The sequence below is a fragment of the Ascaphus truei genome, chromosome 2 (genome assembly GCF_040206685.1).
Source record: "Ascaphus truei isolate aAscTru1 chromosome 2, aAscTru1.hap1, whole genome shotgun sequence".
NCBI classification, from domain to species: Eukaryota; Metazoa; Chordata; class Amphibia; order Anura; family Ascaphidae; genus Ascaphus; species Ascaphus truei.
This window is the reverse complement of record NC_134484.1, coordinates 165333502-165358019: the sequence shown is the minus strand read 5'-3', so window position 1 is coordinate 165358019 and position 24518 is coordinate 165333502. Positions and strand designations below refer to the sequence as shown.

Here is a 24518-nt window from a genome sequence, read left to right as displayed (position 1 = left end):
CCAAAAGCAGGAGACGCCCGTACCTAGAAAAGAGGTACCATAGCTATCACCCACACCCGCGCACCACAGAACACTTGCATGGAAACATAGTGCAATGAGGAGAGGAGTTCCGCTGAGCCTGGGGTACAAGCCACCCAAAGTTAGTGAGAACAGAATGCAGAGCACACAGTTGACAGTCCGTCAGTGTATTTTAGGTACGAGATACCCGTTAGACATTGAGGATAGGGCACATGGACATTTGGGGGACTCGTCCAAAATGGCGGCCATCCCCACATGCGCTCCGCGGAGCTAGGACAGTGACCTAAAATGGCGGTTCCCGCCAAGCCTGGAGCAAGCACGTGCATTGTGCACAGAGACAATCAGGAGAATGTGGCGGGACATGTGTAACCATTTGGCGCCAAACCCGGATTTTTGGCAGGGGGAGCGGCGCGAAAGCCGAAAGCCCACCCACCTGTGTAGTGAGTGGTCGAAAAGTCCGGCCACGTCACGCTGATAAGGAAAAGATCCCGCTTCTGGATTCCACCAGAGGGAGGGGGCCCAAGGAGAGACAATCAGGAGAGTCCTCCCCCCCCGAAGGGAGGGACCGGAAACCTGAGCGAAGAGCGTCACTTTTGTCTGGCATTCGAGGAGCAAGGAGCTGGAACACTGAGCTGTCTTCACTCTGAGCGAACCATGTCCGAGATGAGTACTTCCATTCACCAAGTACCAGGAGGCCTACTGGTAGTGGAGGTGGCAGAGCACGAATACGTTCGGTGTTTGTGTATACACTACGGGATACCGGGCGCGGTACCAAGCACCAAGGCCCGATGCCCTAAATGTGGCACGTTTTACCTTTGGCCAACCGAGCCGTGGGATTTGTTCGGAACCCCGCGGGGTGCCTCTCCGGGAACTTTGACGGAGGTGGCGGACGACAAAGAAAAGACTGCCCTGGGTCCCCGTTATACCATATCGGGAGGAACCAAGGCTCAGCTACTGCACCGACACACTTTATTCGAGCAAATACCCAGTATGTACCTGGCAGATACCTGGAATGCGCCGCTCCTCACCTCTGACAAGCCCCGTTGCGTTTGCCTTCCCAACCTGGGTTCATGCCTGGCTGACGGGCGGCTGATCTGTTAAATGATAATGATTAGGATTTAATAGGCTGCAATGCTTCGCGTGTCTACCAGATGGCATAAATTCATGAATTGTAATGCAGTATATATATATATACTGTGCAGTATTGCAGCCAGCGGGAATAAAATGCTTCAATCCCTGCCTGGAAAATAACCCAATGCACTCGGGCAGAAAACAGTCACAAACCTCAATACACCCGGGTATACCCGAATTCGTGGGACTAGCCGAGCTCGAATAAAGTGTGTCGCCAGTGTAGCTATTGAACTAAGCAAGCTGGCAACCAAGACAAGCGCGACCGCATTGGAGGTGCACAAGCGAGAACATTTTGTACCTATACCCATTGGTTGTATCGCTGAAGAACCAGGTGACTCCCCACTGGAGGAACCGATCGTGATTTCTTCGGAGGAGGAGATTGGTGTAACATCGGTGGCGATGTGCCTACCGGCGAACCACCCCAAAGGCATCAAAAGAGAACAGACAAGTCCGGAGACCATTCGACGGCGAGCGCTGATACGGCCGGAGGCCCGTACGGGTCTCACCGCCGTGGTGACTCCCAGTGCAACGGAGACGGAGACCGAGACGATCCTAGAGGAGCCCGATGTCATCAAAAAGCCGCGGACCGCACTCACGGTGAACGAGAAAGAGGCTTGAGGCCTACTTGTTCGACCGTGTACCGGAGGTGTCCCCGCCGCCCCCGCCGGTCCTCGGCGCACCGCCGGTGCGTGACCCCGGGGCGGATGGAGATTCTGCAAGCGATCCTGACGACCGCAGTTCCCGTTTCACTGGGGGAAAGAAAAGCCCGGGAGAAGTGTTCTCCTCTCAGAGCATAGACGGCGCCATTGCCCTGGCTATTCTACGGAGTCGAGGCCCCTCCCGAGAGACCCAACGTACATTAAAGATTTCTACATCAGACTTGCTGTAGCCCCGGATTACCCGTTTTTTTCACAATTTCACAACATAATTATAGGGTTCTTTGGCAAAAAAAAAAAAAGTTAAACAGCAGTGTGCTAAGGTTATGACTCCTATAAAGCAAGAGCTTGCAAGTACAGATGCATGTGATCAATTTCTGTCAAGTAGATAGAATTCAAATGCTAGCATAGCAAATAATCTAAATCTAATATAAAAAAATAGTGGAGAAGGAGTGGCTCAGTGAGTAAAAGACACTGACGGGCACTGAGAGTTTGGAGCAGGGGAGCCTGTTCAATTACCGGTGTTGACTCGTTGTGACCTTGGGCAAGTCACTTTATCTCCCTTTGCCTCAGGCACCAAAAACATAGATTGTAAACTCCACAGGGCAGGGACTTGTGCCTGCAAAAATGTCTCTGTAAAGCGCTACGTAAAGCTAGCCGCGCTATACAAGAACATGCTATTATTACTGTATAAGTTTAAAAAAACAAAACACACATCTATAGTTGTGATGGTAAAGACCAGTCCAAGCTGCCGTTTTTAGAGAAAAAATGTTATTTATTTTTTTCTTTATAAGTAATTAGCTAAGTTGCCGATGGATCCGTTCTCCTGTGATCGATCGGCGAAGATTTGCCTCAAGGATTCACTAAGAGTCTGTCAGTACAGCAAAAGAGGACCATAAATGCAAAGTTCTGTGGGGGAAATCATGTGACCAGGCAGTCACTAGATACAATTGGTGCACTGCTAGAGAGAGGGTAGGGCTCAAAAAGGGGTGTGTCAGAGCCTGTCTCAGAAGAGGAAGGTGATGTGACTTTGTAAATGGTTGCTATAGAAACAAAAAATGCTTGTTACATTATAATAAATAAACAAATGTCATTCAGGGCTGTTGGGTTTTTTTTTTTAATTAAAAAAAAAAGCTACAAGTATTTTCTCATACTATAGTACAGAACTGATGAAAAAAAACGTAGGATATTGCTTGGTCTGCAGCTTTAATACATTGTACAATAAAGTATTGCAACATTTCCTCAAAGAAGAGCATTGCATTACAGAGGAAGTGGTATGTTATGCAGATGGGAATTATTAAGAAAATATATATATATATATATATATATATATATATATATATATATATATATATATATATATAACTTTTCACCTTGAGCTCGTAAATTTGGCCTTGTAGTTTTTAATCTCAAACCCTCCACAAGCACTTTTAATGTAATGGATTTATAGCCCTGTGAACAAGTTTAGATGCTGATATTTAGCCCTTAGCCACAATGACTAGACCGTTCCCTTTAGCAAGTACTGAACTAAAAGACATGCTGTCACTATGCAGTGCCACTGAAATGAAAGAATAAATAATACTGACAATGAAACTGAGAAACTTTCTCTAGTTTTTGTCTCTTTCTTGGTAGCGTTCACATTTGTTCTTGCACTTTAACCTTCTTGCTTTTGGGGTATTTATGATTGGAACACATTACGTGGAAGAATGTGAACGCCCAATCCTGTTTCACTAGCGCAATATCAAAGTAGGATTGAGCGCGCTGTGTGCCAGCCATGGTCGTGACTGACCGGTTATGTTACTGTTGTGCCACTTAGTGAGGAGTGTGGGGGGAGAATAAGAGGGAGGGAGGCGTAGAACTCCAGGATTCTGCTTGTCCCTGCTCCTAGATGAGATGGGAGTCAGGGGGAGGAGTTTCAGTGTGTGTCTGACAGTGTGCTGTGTGTCACAAATACACACTTTAACATACAGAGCCGAGGGGTTGCCAGAACATCCCCCACCACCACTCAATAAAACTTTGGCTCCTAAAATTTTTATCTAACCCCTACATTTTTATCCACCCCTGTGCATTAATATATTCTAAGCACTCATGTTTCATTATTTCTCTTTATTTGGGCATGTTCTGACTATCCTGTTTCTAGGCATCGGCCTGAATATTGGTATAACATTGCATTTCTAAAAAAAATAATTGAGTAAATACCAGCTTGTGCTATCTAATCAAGCCCTGTTTTCCAAACAAATAGATCTATAGGTCATTTTGGAAATGTTCACAGCAGCAGAGTCATTATGTTTCTGTAAATCTGTGGGGGGTCGGGGGTTGTTTGTTTTTAACAAAATGCAGGGAGGGCGTTCAGGAAAATATTCAATCTGAATTGGTTCCAAGTATTTTGTCTGTAAATCATGCCCTGCTCATACCATCACTTTCTCTGTTTCATGTTGTGGTTATATCTCTACTCCTGAGGCAACTGACATACTGTAACCTTTAGTAGTATCTATTCCTTCAGGGGCTTTTCCTTTATTCTGGAAAGAATCTCAACTGTGGAATGTAAAGATCATGTTAGATCAGTGATTCCCAACCAGGGTTCCGTGGAGAGAAATACATGGGTAGAGGGTGGGAGAGAAATACATGGGTAGAGGGTGGGAAATAGAGGTGGCTCGTGAGGTGTGAAATATTGTGACTGACCCCTGTCGAACCTAATATGTGTCAGCCAGATACGGGTTCCCCGAGATTTTTTGAAATACTTCAAGGGTTCCTCCAAACAAAAAAGGTTGGAAATCACTGTGTTAGATGGTTAATATAAATAAGTGTCCGCATTTGCTTCACTTTAGTCCCTTTAACACCATTTCCACATTGCAAATTGGCTTGCAGTATAAATCTTAGTGATGATCTTGGGGTATTTGAGTGGGCACTTTTCATGCAGAAAAGTAGTAAAAACAGCTGCACAGGAATATAAATAATTGTAAAGATGTTCAGGATATCAGTGGAGCTGTAGAAGAGACATTAAGGTTCACTGTACGGATGTAGCAGAGTTGCATCCATTAGCAACAGACTCAGGGCCGTCTTAATGTATGGGCACGCTGGGCAGTTGCCGGGGGGGCCCCAAGCGCCCGGCCCATGCGTGCCCACCAATGCTAAAAATCTCCATTCTAAGTCTAGCTAGGAGGGCTCGCTCTCCCCCCGCCACGGCGCCCGGCACCCTGGCTCGCTCTCCCCCTGCCCGGCACCCCGGCTCCGCTCGCTCTCCCCCGCCCAGAAGTGGAACCCCGGCTCCGCTCGCTCTCCCCCCGCCCGGCACCCCGGCTCACGTCACAACTGCTCGCAGCCTGCTGCTGCTAGTGAGCGCGTGGGAGGCTGGGAGCGACTGTGTAGGCAGGGCCCCGTGCACTGCTTTGCCCGTGGGCCCCTAGTGTTGTTAAGATGGCCCTGAACAGACTGATTTGCAAAGCTGTGCAATGTTACCGCGGCACCATTTGTTTCAGTGGAGATGGGGTAAATTATGCCATAAACATCGAAGCAGTGATGACGAGATATCCGGCAATAACGTCTGCTACATTTATTTATTTTTGTAAGATTCAATACGCGCATCAATAAACAAAGATTGTTTTAGGACATTTAAGATTTGAGGAACACCAAGAAGAAGCAACCATTCCTCTCTTTGCAGGAAACGAACTAGAATAAAATAAATCCTGGTTGTTCTCTAGGCTGGGCAAAGTCAAGGGCCTGTTACAGCAGCTAGTCATCATCTTTGGCAAAATCTGGACAATGATTGGTCTGTAGTTCGAGAAGTCTTCTGATGTCCTTTGTTATGGATGGGGATTACTATGGTATTGTTCTGCAATGTTCCTGTTCTCGAGGCTATGTGTTAAACCATCAATCCCTCTGCACCAATAAAACAATTCTCCAATTTCTTTTTTACAGCATTGGAAGTAGGAGGTGGAGGTCCTCGGGAGCTGAATCATGTTATTTTCAGCTATGTGAACGTTGACCAGTTCCTAAAATACATAGTAGTTGTTACATTTTCTCTTGTCCCTGCAGGAGTGATTAAATGGCTGTTAAATCTCACAGGTGTCGTGGGCCCAATAGTACACCAAACATTTCAGGCCACCATGTTTAAAAATACTTAGAGGTGTCAGATTTTGGTAAAAAAAGGGAATCAATCACCCAGAGGTAACCCTTTAAACATGTTACAAAGACTTCCAGGAGGTAGAGCTCTAAGATGCAAGCTCTTCGGAGCAGGGACTCCTTTTCCTAAATGTTACTTTTATGTCTGTAGCACATCTCCCCTTTTATGTGTTATCTATATTATTTATATGATTGTCACGTATATTACTGCTGTTACATCGTAGATGAGGTTGAAAAAAGACATACGTCCATCAAGTTCAACCTATGCTAAATTTAGACAACAGATACTTTATCCTATATCTATACTTACTTATTGATCCAGAGGAAGGCAAACAAAAAACCCCATTAAGGGGAAAAATTAATTCCTTCCTGGCTCCAAGAATTGGCAATCGGATTAATCCCTGGATCAACATTCTTCCCATGTATACTTATTTGGTATATCCCTGTATACCTTTCCTTTCTGAAAAGATATCCAACCTTTTTTTGAACAAATTTATTGTATCTGCCATCACAGTCTCCATGGGTAATGAATTCCACATTTTAACTGCCCTTACTGTAAAGAACCCTTTCCTTGTTGCTGGTGAAATTTCCTTCCCTCCAACCTAAAGGGATGCCCCCGAGTCCTTTTTACTGCCCTTGGGATGAATAGTTAATTTGAAAGCTCTTTGTACTGTTCCCGAATATATTTGTATATAGTTATCATATCCCCTCTTAGATGCCTCTTTTCTAATGTAAATAAATCTAATTTAGCTAGCCTCTCCTCATAAGTGGATTGTCCATCCCCTTTATTAATTTGGTGTCTCTTGTCTGCACTCTCTCAAGTTCCAGAATGTATTTTCTAAGGAGTGGTGCTAAAATTCAAGGTGTGGTTTTACTAATGGTTTGTAAAGGGGCATAATTATGTTTACTTCCCTTCCATCCATTGTCCATTTAATGCAAGATAAGATCTTGTTTGCCTTTGCAGCTACTGCATGACTTTGGGCACTATTGCTAAGCCTGCAGTCTACAAGCACTCCTAAATCCTTCTCCATCAAGGATTCCCCCAATATATCTCCATTTAATTTGTAAGTCGCCTTTTTATTCTTGCATCCCAAATGCATAACCTTACATTTATCTGTATTAAACCTCATTTGGCATTTACCTGCCCACGTTTCCAGTCTCTCCAAGTCCTTCTGAAGAGAAATTACATCCTGCTCTGATTCTATTACCTTACACAATTTAGTATCATCAGCAAAGATGGAGACTTTGCTCTCGATTCCAACCTCAAGGTCATTAATAAACAAGTTAAAAAGCAGGGGTCCTAGTACCGATCCCTGAGGTACTCCACTCACGACTTTAGCCCAACCTGAAAAAGTTCCATTTATGACAACCCTCTGTTGTCTATCCTTTAACCAGTTTTCAATCCAGGTGCATATATTATTACTGAGTCCAATTTTCTTTATTTTGTACACCAACCTCTTGTGTGAAACCGTATCAAAAGCCTTTGCAAAATCTAAGTAGACCACATCAACTGCCTTACCCTGGTCTAAATTCCTACTTACCTCCTCAAAGAAACAAAAAAGGTTAGTTAGGCAAGATCTATCCTTCATAAATCCATGCTGACAATTACTAATAATTTTGTTTTCCATTAGGTATTCCTGAATATTATCCCGTATTAAACCTTCACGTAGTTTCCCTACTATTGAAGTCAGGTTTACAGGTCTAATTTCCCGGTTGTGATCTAGCTCCCTTTTTAAATATAGGCACCACATCTGCTTTACGCCAATCTTGTGGTACTGAGCCTGTGGAAATGGAGTCCTTGAATATTAAATATAATGGTTTTGCTATTACTGAGCTTAACTCCTTGAGAACTCTTGGATGTATGCCATCGGAGCCAGGTGCCTTATTTACAGAGGCAAAGAATTTGTTTAATACCTCAGCTTTTTCCTTATCTCCAATATTCTGCCTACCCATCTCACACTGAAAGGGTCCTATATTTTCTTTTCTCATTTTTTTGTTATTAAGGTACTTAAAGAACTTTTTAGGGTTGACCTTACTTTCTTTTGCAATCCTTTTTTCATTATCCATTTTTGCTAATTTAATTGCCCTTTTGCAATTTTTGTTACATTCCTTATAATTCTGATACAATGTCGCGAAAAAACAAAATGGCCGCCGCAAAAAAAAATTATTTAAAAAAATGACCGCCGCATCAGTGCTACTGCGTCCGCCGGAGGGGGAAAGCTGAGAACTCTCCCAGCGTTCCCAGACCCGGTGGGGCAGCGGCAACCGCACAAATCTCTTACCTGGCATCTGGCAGCTCTGCTCCCGGTGTCTGTCAGTGTTCGGAATGCCCAGCATTTCACTGCTGTGTTAGGATCGCACTGCGCATGTGCATGTGATCGGCTTTCAAAGAAGAGACTGTGGCGTCCCTGCTTTGTTTACATGAGCCATGTGCAATGCTCTCCACATCCAGACACATGCGCTGTTCATGGCTATGACGAAACACTACACAGACAGTATGGGCGGACAGTGTGTGTGTTAGTGTGTGTGTGTGTAAGTGTAAGGGTGTGTGTCAGTGTGTGTGTGTGTGTGTGTGTGTGTCAGTGTCATTGTGTGTGTCAGTGTCATTGTGTGTGTCAGTGTCATTGTGTGTGTTAGTGTCATTGTGTGTGTCAGTGTCAGTGTGTGTGTCAGTGTGTGTGTGTGTGTGTGTGTGTGTGTCAGTGTCATTGTGTGTGTCAGTGTCATTGTGTGTGTCAGTGTCATTGTGTGTGTTAGTGTCATTGTGTGTGTCAGTGTCATTGTGTGTGTCAGTGTAAGGGTGTGTGTGTGTGTGTGTCAGTGTCATTGTGTGTGTCAGTGTCATTGTGTGTGTCAGTGTCATTGTGTGTGTCAGTGTCATTGTGTGTGTCAGTGTCATTGTGTGTGTCAGTGTCATTGTGTGTGTCAGTGTCATTGTGTGTGTAAGTGTGTGTAAGTGTAAGGGTGTGTGTCAGTGTCATTGTGTGTGTCAGTGTGTCAGTGTCATTGTGTTTGTCAGTGTGTGTGTCAGTGTAAGGGTGTGTGTCAGTGTCATTGTGTGTGTGTGTGTGTGTGTGTGTGTGTGTGTGTGTGTGTGTGTGTGTGTGTGTGTGTGTGTGTGTGTGTGTGTGTGTGTGTGTGTGTCAGCTTGTGTGTGTGACAGTGTGTAAGTGTGTGTTTAAAACCTCAGCAATAGAATAAAAATACAGAAAATGCACAATTGTATTAACACTTTTATTGATGCATTCTACAATAAAGTACTGTATTTAAAACACCAATTATCATGTTTTACATTACTCATAAATAAAGTACTGAACGTTAAATAACTTTTTGCTCAACACACAAAAACACATACAGTATGTACTGTAGATACAGCACATACTGAACTCACAACTGCTTTTATACATGTAACATTCCAGTTACTGTACATTGCTGTTTGAACATTAACAATGGGGCTGTAATTCCTAATTAAAGTGAAAACAGTGTAATGCACTCTGTGTTCATGTAACAACTGTACAACAAAAAAACATACAGTACTGTACATAATCAAAACAGCTTGATATTACACTTTAAAAAAACTATTGGGGCGTTGTCTGTTTCAGTGCATCTCTTTTCTTCTTTTTGACGATTTCAATGATTCTTTTTAATTGCAAAATTGTTATTGAATCTATGTTTTCTGTCTCTAGAAATTTAAGTCCTGTTTGTAATCCTGCGAGCGCCTCTGTGATCTTAGGTGGCGGCTCTGGTTCCTCGTCATAATCGTCTTCAGTAGTATCCAAATCTGTATTTTCACTACTAAGGTTTTGAATGATTTCTGAGTCGGTCATATGTTCATGAGTAGGACAGCTGCTGTCCCCATCGACCCAAGAGTCAATTGTAGCCCCACTTTCCGTATCAATGAACGGTTCCAGTACTCGTTCTGCATTGGCCATTTCCTGTTCTGTGAGGCCTTCATTAACATAGCTTGCAAATAACAGATTGGCAGCGGTGACTTCTTCCTCCGTAAACCCCTCAAAGTCAGCATCCTCTTCACTGTCACTTGCGACTTCAACGTTAGCCGGTACCAGACATGCACCTGTTACTGCTGCGACACACTTTATTCGAGCAAATACCCAGTATGTACCTGGCAGATACCTGGAATGCGCCGCTCCTCACCTCAGACAAGCCCCGTTGCGTTTGCCTTCCCAGCCATGGTTCATGCCTGGCTGACGGGCGGCTGATCTGTTAAATGATAATGATTAGGATTTAATAGGCTACAATGCTTTGCGTGTCTACCAGATGGCATAAATTCATGAATTGTAATACAGTATATATATATATATACTGTGCAGTATTGCAGCCAGCAGTAATAAAATGCTTCAATCCCTGCCTGGAAAATAACGCAATGCACTCGGGCAGAAAACAGTCACAAACCTCAATACACCCGAGTATACCCGAATTCGTGGGACTAGCCGAGCTCGAATAAAGTGTGTCGCCAGTGTATGTTTCGCCAACATTTCGAAATGCACATTTGTGTGACCGCTTCCCATGCTTCACCACCAATATAAAAAACTTCTTTTAGATTCATTTTCTTTAAAAATGTCGTAACTGAATCATCACTTGTGATTATTCGCTGTATCAGCGTTTTCCGAAAGTTCATCTTAAAGGTTGCAATAATGCCTTGATCCAGTGACTGTATTTTGGATGTGGTGTTCTTGAGCAAGTAGCTGACACATATTTTTCCATCTCGGCTTATTAGGCTATAGGCCGGGGGATGTGCAGGGCAGTTATCAAGTAACAACAAAGCTTTTGTATCCAACCTTTGTTGCCGTAAGTGTTTATGGACCTCTGGTATGAACTGTTGATGAAACCACCTTTCGAAAATACTGGCAGTCATCCAGGCATTTTTGCTAAAGTCATACGAAAAAGGCATAGTACCCATATTCACATGGTGGAAGCACCGCAGCGATTTAAAATTGCCAATACAAAGTGGCTTCAGTTTGTGATTTCCAGTTTGGTTCACACAAAAAAGTACAGTCACTCTGTCTTTCATTTGTTTAAATCCTCGTTTACGCTGTTCGTCATTCTTACAGGCCAGAGTGGTATTCGGTAGCATTTTGAAACACAGTCCGGTCTCATCGCAGTTGTAAACCTGTTCTGCGGTATAGTCACCATCTTCAATTATCTTCTGAACCTGGGCAGGTTACGAGCATGCAGCTTCATCGTCAGCTGAACGTATCTCTCCTGATATAGCGGTTTTTTACTTATTCCATGTCGCCTTTTAAAGCGATTTAGCCATCCACTACTTGCCGCGAAGGAGGTTGAAGCATTGCCGTGAAGTTGGTTGTGAAACTTTTTGGCTTGCGTTTGCAGATGGGGTCCAGACAGAGGATCTTTCTTGGACAAACCACTGAAAAACAGCTTTATTCAACTGGCTGTCTTTAGGTTCACGCAAACGATTAAGTTTCAGTCCATCGTCTGTTTCTATGGATTTAACTTCATCATGACGTTTCTCCTCCTTTTTCCATCCGCGAACTGTAGACTCATTCAATCCTAGGTCTCTAGCCACTTTGGTTTGCGTGACTCCAGATTTTATTCTATCAAGCGCAGCAATTTTTTCTTGTACAGTAAACTTCTTACGTTTGGTTGAAGTTTCCGCCATTTCTACCTGCCAGGGGTCTTCAGTATGCCTTTTCCTAGTGAAAACACAGAAGACATATCACACCGCTCACTAATTTCAATTACATATTGCTTGAATCTAATTGTATCATAAATGGGTGCTACCTATGTACAATGGTCAATAGTATTAACAAATGGGTGAAAATTCTGACGCATCACAAGATCACTCACAGAATGTACATTTGTGGTGCACTCCACACTAAATGTTTTAAATTTTTTCGTGAATATACAACGTGAAACACAAGGGTGACAAAGTGAAAAATAAAATATAATTAATACTGGTATGTGGTGTTGATGTAGCTAATTCCTGCTATATAGTGTGTAAGTCTATATAATATATAGTGTTAAGCTAACCTCCTGCTCGAGTTGAAAAATCAAGAGTAATACACACATTTGATCACTCAGAAGTCTGGCAATCGAGCTCATGTATCAATGCCCCAGCAACTAGATGAATAATGCATAGAATGAAAACAACATAGCGCATGGACTATCCTCCATGCAGACTCCAGAGTCTCTAATAAACAGTTTGTCTCAGAGGTATGTTTGCAGGGTGGAGGAGGGAATTCCCTAATCAACTAAACTACCATATGAACGCTGCTTGAAATCAAACAGCACAGCTCCAACATCGCTGTCAAATTTTACTCTGGAGTCCCTGTAGCTAGTGATAAAGATCATCAACCTTGCGACATAGCACTCTGTGTGATATTATAAGAATACTTAGCTAATCATTGCTTGAACGCTGCGTCTCTAGTAGGACATGGCAGATCGCGCACAACCAGCATACATGCAGGGGCTCCGATACACCAGGAATCAGCTACACCTCGTGCCCCTGACGAAGCTCCGCCTGGAGAGAAACGCGTAGGGCGTGGGTGCAGTGACGTGGTGACGTCACATCACGTGATGTAGCTGATTCTTCGTTTCAGGGCACAGCACATTTGCTCGGATTTATATTGGAAAATGATTTACTAAAAGCAGTTCATATAAAATGAATGCTTGTGATTTCCACTTCTTTTTTCACACCAATTATACTGAAGTAGCAACAGACATATTTAACACTGCCACTTATCAAGAGTATACTAATTTATGCCTTTCAATATGGGAGGATCTTGAAATACAGTGGTCATCTTCGCTATATTATTTTCTTATCAGGAAATTTGCTGCAAAAAGAGCCGTCGGTTTATCATTGCATTCAAATGAATGGGGCTGAAATAGTTCCAAACAAGGAGGTAGCGACTTCACAGAAGTTCGGTTAAGGACTTAGAGCGTAATTGTATATTTGCCAAAGAGGTCAACAGTCCCTATTAACATCTATAGGGATCTTTTGCCACTTCGGCAGATATAGAATTACCCCCTCAGTTGCAATTAATACCTGTCCCAAATAACAATAAATATGAGCATATGCAGGGCTGGAAAAATACACTTTGTGCTATAGCCAGCAGAATTTGTTCTAGCCAGTTAAAAATAGTTTGTATGACCATCTTTCCCCATTCTCCCTCCCCAAAAGGATAAAAAATAAAATAAAAAATGAATGACACAAAATTGCCCTTCTACCTCTCACTCTTTATTGGGAGTTTTGTGTCTCCCTTGATGCTTAAGACTGAGCTTACAGATCAATACGTTCTTCCTTACAGCTGCGTTACTGTTCCAAGACAGAAGCGCAGATGGGGAAATCAGGAGAATCACATTTTATTGACCTGCTAACAAACACACTGGGGCCTATATAATATGTTTGTAATACCTCTGTGACAATATAGGGCACAAGCCAAGGAGAAACCGGTGCTCATCAGTGGAGATGTATAGATAGATATACTGTATATATGTGTGTGTATACTGTATATGTATTTGTATGTATATGTTGTGACCCACTGAGTTCATTAGTGCATGCCGCCTGAAGGGTTTAAATGTGAGAGTTTAGTAGAGCATACATAACAATATAGAATTAACCACTTAAATACTGTAAGATCTTATGTGTAAATGAACTTGTTAATTATTGAGCGGACCTGTGTGTGTAAAGAGCAATGTGCATACTTTGTTTGCTTCAAGTGGGTTAAAGTATTTGTGAAGGCAATATCAGTAGCAGTGCCACCCGCTGGAAAAGTGTCTGCGGAGGTATTTTCCGGAAACAGAAAACTAGTAGACCCATCATCAATATGCTGCAGGGGTTTGGCTGCTCTAAGACCTACAACATGAGCATCCTTACAGCCTAATTTTCAAAATAAGTATGTCTGATACAGAGCGGACTATTTCCTGCAAATGCATGTGTACACTGTACGTGGCCTTCAAGTCATACCCACTTAGCCACTAATTTAAGACTGTCTGAGTAGGTGGCACTGACCTTTTGTAAAGCAGCACTGCGGAAAAAACAACAACATAAACTGTTCACACAGGTAAAAAAAAAAAAAAAGTCTGGCTGTGCAGAGAAGGATGAACACTATTATTTGTGTTTCAGAATGCAGAAAATAACGTGGTGGAAGAACAGAAGATGGTGAGCGAAGGAGAAGGAGCAGGCCCAGCCCAGGTGTCTGAAGATAATGAAGTGTTTGGTATGTATCATCGCAAAACAAGAAGTGACTTGTACAACGGGAATCAGTGTAGCTAAGATCTAAAATACTATCAGACACACGTTGCAGGAAAACCCCTTTTCTATCATGATTGTAAGTCTTCTTTAACCCCTCATTGCTTTTCTCCTTCCTGCAGACAGGCATTGCTTGAGTCGAATTTTAGCAATAATATAATTTCCTATTGTAAAAGCAGTAAGTATTTAAATATGGCAGTCATAGTCCATCTGAAATATAATTTAAGCAATCTCCCAAGCATTGTAAAGAAAATTCAGAGTGCTGTATACTTACAACACAGTTATATGGCTCACAGGAGTGCAAAACAACAATAAAAAATATATATGTATAAAGTCATGCTACGTATATGTATGTATGTATTTATATAATATATTCAAGTTCGGGTAGCTGAGGCGCAAACGGAATATGATCTGGGTGCTCCTGCTATAAACACAAGCTGTGTACATGCATATATACAGGATAGCAGGCACTCCAATTTCAGTGTGATTTATATTTATTCAACGTTCCTATCAGAACCTTTCATAAAAACGAACAGATAAGACAAAACGGAAAACAACAAATAAACCTAATTGAATCCTGGCATTGCAAAAAAAACATCAAGAAAGTAATAAGGACAGTTTTTCTTTTCTTTTTTTGGTCAGTGGTTGAAGTGGGATGGTATTAGGAGTTACCAAAACTCTGTGTTATTTTCACCCCCGCAGTTCCATGTATTTTGTTATGCACACACTTGCAATTCAACTTTATTTTTTAAAGAAAAAGGGATTAATTTCAGAAATATTTCCCACGTCCTACTTTTAAAGCACTAGTATTGCTTAAATCTTTCAAAACCCTTCCCTGTGTTATCCAACTTTTTAAATAAAACATTTTTATAAATAAATATAAATACTCTACCTCTATGTATGTACCTTTAATGTAAATGTAAATCAGTCAAGCACGGTGCCAATACTATAATTAAGCCACTTCGTTATATGTGAATGTGATAAATTCCTTTCAAAATGCTTGTTAAGCTATTACAGTACAAACGGACTACATGAGTAGCTGCTAGATTGCCCAAGAAATCTTTACAGCCCACAGCTTGCATTCCTTTCACAGCCCTTCCTCAGTCTCACCCTCAGGCTGCAAACATGGAATGCAAACATGGAATCCTGAGCTTCTTCCAGTCTTCTCCCTTCTTCCAGTCATTTATTCTCTCTTCTTCCAATGATAACTCAACATGATTATTTTTTATCACCCCATTAATGTCAACTTGTAGTATTTATGGAGAGTAGGGTACATAGCTTCCTTCTAATAATTGAAACTGTCCTAATTTGCAATATTTCTTCCCTGCTTTACAGTACATTTGGATTAACACTGACTCATTGTCCTGTAGTAGTTATTTCATATTACTTTTCATTTTGTTTTCAGTAGTATCAGCCACACCTTCCACAGTCAATTGCATAGTCATTCTTGAATTTCTAATCTCTCGTGTGTGCAGTGCATATTCTGTTTACCATTTATAAACAGGAAATGATTCATTAAATAGAATTCAAACATTACAAAACATGTTTTTGCGTGTTAACAAAACAGACCTCTCTGGAGCTTAGGACTAAATACTGTATACCACAGTTGGTCTCGATTGGAATCTCTGAAGAGAAACTTGGATCCTGGGAATAATGATACCTCAAGAGATGGGAGACAAAAACATAATACGCACTATCATAGAGCATTACCCAGGGCCAAAATACAGATATACACCAGGTACACTGGCAATGATAGAACATTTAATACTCCATATGGAACAACATGTAGATATCACTCTACTAAAAATTGTATATATTAGATACAACTAGGGTGCACCCAAAGGTAACACAACACAACACAACATAAAATAAAATTGACAGCAGTTGGCTCCGTCAAACACTCCTCTGCCGTGGGTAAAAATTGAAAGCCTACTCACATCAAGTGGCTAGGTCATATACCTTAATGTGGAAAATTTACAGATGCCTCGGATCTCCATTCTTCTTTGGATGCTCGGTTCTGGTCACGCTGGTCTGCCTCGTAGCGATGACTCCTTGGAATCACCACCGCTCAGCTGTTCCAAGTGATGTCATCAAGCTAGGTCTCCATTACGGTGTCCGCGTTGTGCCACACTTCCCATGTTCTTGCATGTATTTAAGTTTATCTGAGATGCATGGAAGTAACGATCCTGCCCTATATTGGTTTATTTTTTTTATCAATTTTGATTGATCCTAGGGGTCTTCCATGCCCCCTAATGAAAAAAATAAAATAATGTTGGTGCCGAGAAACACGAAAAGCAGCTAAAGTGATCACCAATAGGGTAATGGAGAGATGACGTTGCAGCTTTCTTTTGCCTGCCAGGATCGAACCCTGACACAGGTGGCATTTTGTGCCTGGAATGTAGATATTTTGCCGCGGGATCCGGAGTGTTCACGGACATAAGGGTACCACAAAGCAGCTCTGAGTACCCCCTGGTTAAAATAACAAAACAAACGCAAGAGAGCAGTGTGGATTGCTACTTGATTATCCGACAAAGGTACAGTTTTATATAATTTGTGTGAGGCACTACCTCTTCATTGTATTCATACACTGAAATTTATTGCCCTCATGAAAACATAGTGGACTTTTTTTTTATTGAATGTGTTTTCTGCAGACGTATGTTTGCTACATCCTCAGTTTTGTGGTAATGTTTTGGCATCCAGTACATCATCAAGCCGGATTCAGAGCAACAAGTTAAACGCCAGCATGGGCATGATCGGTCTTTAAAAAATGATGAATACTGTACTTCCTAAAGTGTCATTGTTTTAGGTTTTATTTGGCTAAATTGTAGGAGCTTTATTAGTCATGGAGAAGTGTCGATTCAATGTAACATGGAGCAGATGTACAGCAATGGAGAAGAAAGAAGCATAAAGTGATAAGATTATATGATTCATTCAAAAGAAAGAGAGCCCATGTCAACAGCGCAACCTGATATGCATTTAATGTGTTCACTTTAAAGCACCAGTCTGAGCTGCTCAACTTTTTTTTTAAATTTATTTTATTTAACTTGCCGGAATCAGGGGGTCTCCCGGAGGGGATCTGTGGTACCTCAACCTCTCAAGGACCCACCTGAACGATGAGTAGTGTTTGTCCTTGCGACCAACAACACTTGCCTAGTAGACACAAAATGGCTTGCTCTGAGGCCAATAGAAAGTTAAAACGTCATCTGGAGATATGTATGTCTTTACTGTATTTATATAGCGCCATTAATGTACATAGCGCTTCACAGTAGTAATACACGTGACAATTATATAAATAACAAATAATACAAATAACAGATCATGGGAATAAGGGCTTCAGTCATAAAAGTAACATTTAGGAAAAGGAGTCCCTGCTCCGGGAGCTTACAATCTAATTGGTAAGAGGAACATAGAGATACAGTAGGAGGGCATTCAGGTAAGTGCGTCTGCAAGGGGCCAAGATTAATGTATCAGTTGTATAGTGTTAGCCACCGAGCTTCTCATATGCTTCGTTAAGCAGGTGTGTTTTAAGGTGGGTCTTAAAGGTGGATAGAGAGGGTGCTAGTTGAGTATTGAGAGTGATTTCAACTAAGGAGACGTTGAGACAGATTTAGGAAAGAGTATAATGATTCTGGAAGCAGTGTTTAGGATAGATTGTAGGGGAGACAGGTGAGAGGCAGAAAGGCTGGACAGCAGGAGGTTACAGTAATCGAGACGGGAGAGAATGAGGGCCTGAGTCAGAGTTTTAGCAGTCGAGCAACAGAGGAAAGGGTGTATCTTTGTAATATTGCGGAGGAAAAAGAATCCGGTTTTATATACGTTTTGAATGTGAGAGAGGAGTCGAGTGTGACCCCTAGCCAGCGTGCTTGCGCTACTGGGTGTATGACAGAATTTCCAACAGTAATGTGGAAGGAGGTAGTGGGGCCAGGTTTAGCATGAAATATGAGGAGCTCTGTTTTTCACATGTAGAGTTTAAGTCGTCGGAGGGCCATCCAGGATGATATCGCAGTGAGAGATTCAGAAACTTTGGTCTATGCAGCAGGTGTAATGTCAGGGGTTGAAAAGTAAATGTGTTTGTCGTCAGGTTAGAGGTGATATTTGAATCCAAGAGATGTGATTAGGTCACCTAGAGAGAGTGTGTACAGAGAAGAGGAGAGATCCCAGGACAGAGCCCTGGGGTACCCCCACAGAGAGATTGATAAAGGAGGAGGCGTTGGCAAAAGAGAAATTGAAAGTACGATGGGAGAGGTAAGAGGAGATCCAGGATAGAGCTTTGTTACGAATACCAAGAGTATGGCGAATGTGAAGGAGAATAGGGTGGTCCACTGTATCAAATGCTGCAGAGAGATTGAGTAATATGAGCAGAGTGTAATGACCTCTGTCTTTGGCTGCGTCGAGGTCATTAGTTAGTTTAGTGAGGGCTGTTTCGTTGGAGTGAGCAGTGTGAAAGCTTGATTTTAAAGGGTCTAGGAGAGAATAGGTGGTGAGAAAATGGAGCAGGCGAGAGGATACAAGACGTTCAAGGAGTTTAGAGGCAAAAGGCAGGAGGGAGACTGGTTGATAGTTAGAAAGACAGGTAGGGTCAAGCTTGCTGTTTTTGAGTAATGGTATGACTGTTGCATGTTTGAAGGAGGAGGGAAAGGTACCAGAGTAGAGGGAGGAGTTAAAAATCTGTTTTTGTAGTGAAGGAAGTCTGCGAGAGTGTGAGATTTCCTCCAGAGGTGTTCAGAGGAACGAGTGCAGGAACGCAACATGCGCGTGTGGGAATTTAGCAAGGGTCTGGGTTAGAAGGGCAAGAATGGCAGAGAGAAAGCGGGGCATGTAGATCAAGAGAGGAGGACAGGGCAGAGTTGTAGTTCCTGACCAGGTTGTCAGGGTCTGGAGCAGGGCTGAGAGAGGAGAGGGACAAGCGTAAAGTGGAATCAAAAGCTGGTACTGTAGGTTAATATAGCGCAAGCCTCTGCAGAAACGAGGGGTAAATTTAGATGTAGAAGGAGAGAAGCAAGAGAGAGAAAATGAGATGAGGTGATGGTCAGAGAGAGGAAGGGGGGAAATGGAAAAATCAGATATCAATGAGAGACCTATTTATACATTTTTTAATTTCATAATCGGCCCACAAAAAAACAACAAATATATTTTGGAACCAGGAAGGAACCCCTAGTGTAGCTTAACCTAAAAAAAATTACAAATACTTTGCTTGAAATATATAAACGTTTAATACCCTATTTCCTCTATTCTAAGACGCCATCTATTCAAAGACACACCCTTGATTTAATAAAAAAAAATTGGGGGGGGGGGGGGAAACCCACTACATTAAATGTGCAGAAAAAAATGTTTTTACTAGCAGACAATAGCATTCATTTATCCATACAATTACATATCACTTTCTTCTTCAGTATCACAGTTAGAGTTTGAGTCTAAAGTTTCTTCTAAATCACTTTGGGAGTTTCCGTGCTCTTCAGTGTACGCAATAACTTTGCTTTTCAATTCTGCATCATAGTGAAGTCTTTTTGATGACATTTTATGGTAAGTCACAATTCACTTGACTACACTGCACAGCAGCAAACTGCGTAACACTGCACAACAGCACACTGTGTAACACTGCACAACAGCACACTGCGTACACAACACTATACCACAGTACAACTGTTCTCCTCAGAACTACAAACAGGATCCTGCTCAGCATTATGGGAGCTGCGCTGGAGCTGGCAGCAACGTCTATCCGTCAGATACTGTACTTACTGTACTTCGAGGCACAGGCGCTCCTCGGCTCATCTTCCCCTCACCTCCCTTGACTGCGTTCACATTCCGGCAGGGGGGTGGGGGAGTGGTAGAAGTACTGACAGCCGTGGGGGGGGGGGGCATAATGGGAGAGGCAGCCAGCACTTCTACCGCCGGACAGCTGATAGGCGCGCGTGGGGATGGGAGGGGGGAAGGAGGAGGATGAATGGGAGAGGCAGCCGGCAGCACTTCTGCAGCTGCACCGCTTCCACAGCCGCACCGCCCAGCTGATGGTCGTGCCCGGGGAGAGAGGTAGGGGGGGAATGGAAGATGCAGCCGCGGCACTTCTACCGCCGCACTGCCCAGCTGATAGACATGCACGGGGGGGGGGAGAGGAGGCACGGGAGAGGCAGTTGGCGGGACTTCTACCGCCGCACTGCCCAGCTGACAGATGCGCAGGGTGTGCCAATAGAAGAGGCATCCCAGCTGCACCGTCGGACAGCTGACCATCATGCTGGGGGGGGCAATGGGATAGGCAGCTAGCACTTCAACCACTCTTCTGTAGGGGGGCCGGCACTTCAGGACAGCAAGTGGAGTCGGGGGGGGGGGGGACACACGGATGCTCATGTTGCTAGCAGCTGGACACACTGCTGAAATCATCAGTGCGTTGCCGCGGGGGGGGTGTCATTTGACCCTAGCAAGCAACTTCAGGTGTGAGTCGCTGTGGCAGGGGGGCCCATGGTCCAAGCAGCCGGCCACTGCACTGCCGACAGCAGCTTTTGGTAAAACACGGAAAGCTGCTGTGGCTTCTTCTGCAGCGCCCCTAGCTGTTTTTTTTTTTTTTTTAGTACATCGATTCTAAGACGCATCTATTTCAGACGAGTGAAAATGGGATTAAAGGTACGTCTTGGAATTGAGGAAACACGGAATTTCTTTAAAATGGGGTTACTATCATTGTTTCATTTCATTTTGCTAGCACCTAAACTTTAATGTACTTTCTTGAAGTTACTTCTGCATTCACTGTAACAATCTTGGGTCTTTCTCCACGTGGCTAAGATGTAAATGCTTGTCTACAAAGCACAGTATATCCATAAATCGTTCTACGTTTCTCCGGAGTTTAACTAGTTGGTAACTGTTCTAACTCTAACTTTATTCTAATTGTTTCCCTCTAATATGTTCCTTTTTTTTACAGAAGATTTGGCTTTCATGATTTTAAGAGATTTCAAATTGATTGGACTCTGCAATTTGTACAGATTTCAGTAGGGGGACCACAAGTATTTTTCCTTAAAAGATTAACACCCATGGACCAGGGGCTACGTCCTCAATGTTTCCACTGAAAGACTGTAGTCAGAAACAAGCTGAAACCTTTATTGTCCACTGCTATCAAAGCCTTTAAAAAAAAAAAATAATAATACACATTGCTCGACAAATCCCGACTAACTCCATTTGGTGCTTTTCTTCTAGTTTGCAAATATGCTGATTGTCTGCTAGGATGGGCACAGTAAATGTACTGTGTGTGCATAGCTTATTATTTAATGAAGTCGATATAAAGTTTGCTGTGTTACTTTTCCCGTTCCCACAAAAGAATGCGTTATGTGTTATCTGTTAAAGTGGTAACACAATGACATCTGCAACAGATGTAGCAGGCATTATTGCACCCACTGGCGCTGCCCTTTTTGCATTAGCCCCACCCCTTTTCCGCACACTGTTAATATATTTACAATGGCAGTTGTTCCCACTGGCGCGTTGTGTGTGTCCCGCTGAAACACGAGTGCAATAACAGCTTCTACATCTGTACGGTAGTTTCATACTTTTTTCTTATTTATGTTTTAACCTTTGAAAAACTTTTGTGCAAAATGTAGGTATTGAGTGGTTTAGAAGCAAAGCATTGACATGCAGAATCATTTCACATCACTAGGTGTATTCAGTTCCGCTACCTTTGCTTGGTGGCTATGGCATGTATCCACAACCCTTTCAGTAAAGATGTTCATGACATCTCTACCCTGCAGCTTCAGTGCACAACCTCATACACTAGAAATCCTTTGTATCTCCAAAAATTGCTTTCATCCTTTACCTTATTTAAACCATTGATGTTCTATAAAGTTTCAGTCACATGTCCATCTCTTTCAGGACATTTATGTTCGGGTCTGTTATGGTGCAAACCGCACACATTTTTTTGGTACTCCAGCTTGGACTATATTATATATATATTTTGCATTTTTCTGGAGATGTGTTCAGAAACCAGAATATTATCATACAGTATATGATAATTGGTTGTTTTCTCCCCAAGAGGGAGATATCTCATCTTTCAGCTCTGCTACAGCTTTCTGCAGATCCATTTTGGAATGAGCTCAGCATGTTTTTCAATACAGTCGCTAAGTAATTTTTAGTGATGCTGTTGTCTTCCTCTTTTTCAGACTTGGACAACACCTGTGAAGTTCTGCACGAGACGTCGCCATCTCCCGAATCTGATGCAGGTACATTCCCCTTTTGAAGAAGCGTGTAAATTCTTGAGGGATGGGTTTTCTTGCCTCTGGGGGCATCTTGGAGGGTTCTGCCAGACTTTTAGGGGGCCTAGCTGCTAAAAGCGGCAATCTCGGGCGTTATCTCGGCCTTATTTCTCGCCCAGCACCCGACCATGCCGTTCAGCATCACGTGCGCGCCACTCCTCTCCACCTATTTTTAATCTTTTGATCCAGAGTAATGATTGTGTTGTGGATTCCCAGATACCTGTTCCAATAGAAGACATTGCGCATGGTTACAACAAGGTTAGACAGGCTACTGTCTTGAGTGACCTCGGCGAGAATCAGCATTTCTCCCAAGCAAATTTCCAGGATCAAAGCAGATGGGGCAAATATATGTTTCAAGTGTACCCAACAAAATGCAGATTTTCATTTGGTACAAAACTGTAGAATGAATTAACATAATTCCTTTAGAAATGTAGGGCATTTTTAGGGGAATTTCCAGTTAGGTGGTCCTGCCCTCCCAAAATAGCGATTTTATTTCTGATGATCCTTTTTGCAGCTCATAAGGTCATCTTAAAATATTTGCTTCTAAAGCCTCTGCCCAAATTCTCTCTTCTGGACAATACAGGGCAGCTTTCCCGGGGCTCAGGACTAATGTTTCCACCGGGGCCCCCAACCACGTTTTGGCGGCCTTGCGAGAATCCCCCCATTTTCTCTTACACCTGCCCCCCCCCTTCTCACACACCTCCTCACTCTCACCCCCTCTTGCTCTCCCCTGTCATCCTTTCCTTCCACCCGTCTCTCTTACACCCCCACCTCTCCTACCGCCATGTATTTTTCTCCCCTCCCTACACTCAATAACCTCTCTCCCCAATATATACTGTACGCGCACACACAGTGACACGCAGCCACAGACAGTGAGACACACACAATAAGCCCCCCATCTCAAACACACACATACCCATAAACACTCTCCCCCTAGTTGTGTTGGTTAAATCATCCACTGGAATTTAATATAGTTCAGAGCTGCTGTTTTCCACTGAAATTAGAGATATTTATTCATTCATAACAGAGCATGATGTACAATCGTTTTAAAATGAACAATTAATTGGTGGTGTGGAAATAATCTTTTCAACATCATTGGATTTCACACGCGAACAGTGCAGGTGTACTGATTCCCATATGTGTAACATTGAAGCCAAAAGAGAAGTGGAAATAATGAGTTATTGCTATCATTTGATGCTATAATACATTGCACAGAAGAATAGACACAGAGAGTTGATATCATGAAGTATGAAAAAAGCATGCTTGTTTTATCGAATCCAGAAAGTGAAAAGGACTAGTATTTTCTGCCTTACACTACTGCTTGTTCAGAAGCATCCTGGTAGCGACAAGACTGCTAGACTTGCAATCCTTCGAGCAGAGGCATAACAAAGCTGCCCATTATATCAAGGAATTGTTCTAAACAGGATCAATCCAGCGCTTTCTCTTGGTTGTGTGCCCACCTACTGTACATCTCACACACAGTCTTTTCTTATCAAACTCCAGTACAATGTTAGTGGTCAGGAAAAGTGAACATGAAAGGTTACATTCACTATAGGGCATGAACCCTTTTTAGCTTTCATTGCTGCACTATAGTTAATTATGTATGTAGGATAGAATAATTTCTCCCACAAATGAGGTATGTATGTGCAGCATTCTTGGTTATCCATTCAAATATAATGTAGAGATCTTGTATGCTATTAACTTCTGAGCAAATTAAGCATTCTGTTTGTATTCACTATATCGACGTACTCTCAAATGGACAATAATGCCTGTTCTGAATAATGTGGCTGCAATAGGGTCCACTTTTGTAGTTCGGAATCGTCTAGACCTATTTACTAAATTGTAAGAAATAAGTGTTGTCTAGACAATTATTGTTAATGAAATAATAGCAATTTGTTCCCTAAATGCCACTGACACTGTACACCAGTGCTCTTCAACTATTGTTTTTGAAAGGGCCGCAATGGGAAATGGTTACATTTAATTGACTCCATACACGTATTACTGGCTTTATAGATTTTGTTTTCTTTGTGTGCCCTGTCTGCACAATGGGTTAAATGGTCCAACCTTGAGGATGTAATCCTCTAGTAGAGTTCAAGACAAGAAATCAAAAATCAGATGCTATCCATCTAC

The 24518-nt window shown here is 42.5% G+C and overlaps 1 protein-coding gene across 5 annotated transcripts in view; it reads left to right on the top strand.

Annotated features, from left to right (window-relative positions):
- The window catches only part of MBP (myelin basic protein), a 202302-nt gene that overhangs the window by 74123 nt on the left and 103661 nt on the right, over positions 1-24518 (top strand). For all 5 annotated transcript variants that reach the window (XM_075585511.1, XM_075585509.1, XM_075585510.1 and 2 more), the window contains 2 exons: positions 14035-14128; positions 22296-22355. In XM_075585511.1, coding sequence (XP_075441626.1) covers positions 14068-14128; positions 22296-22355 — 121 coding nt within the window. In that variant the 5' untranslated portion in view covers positions 14035-14067. The remainder of the gene's footprint in view (positions 1-14034; positions 14129-22295; positions 22356-24518) is intronic.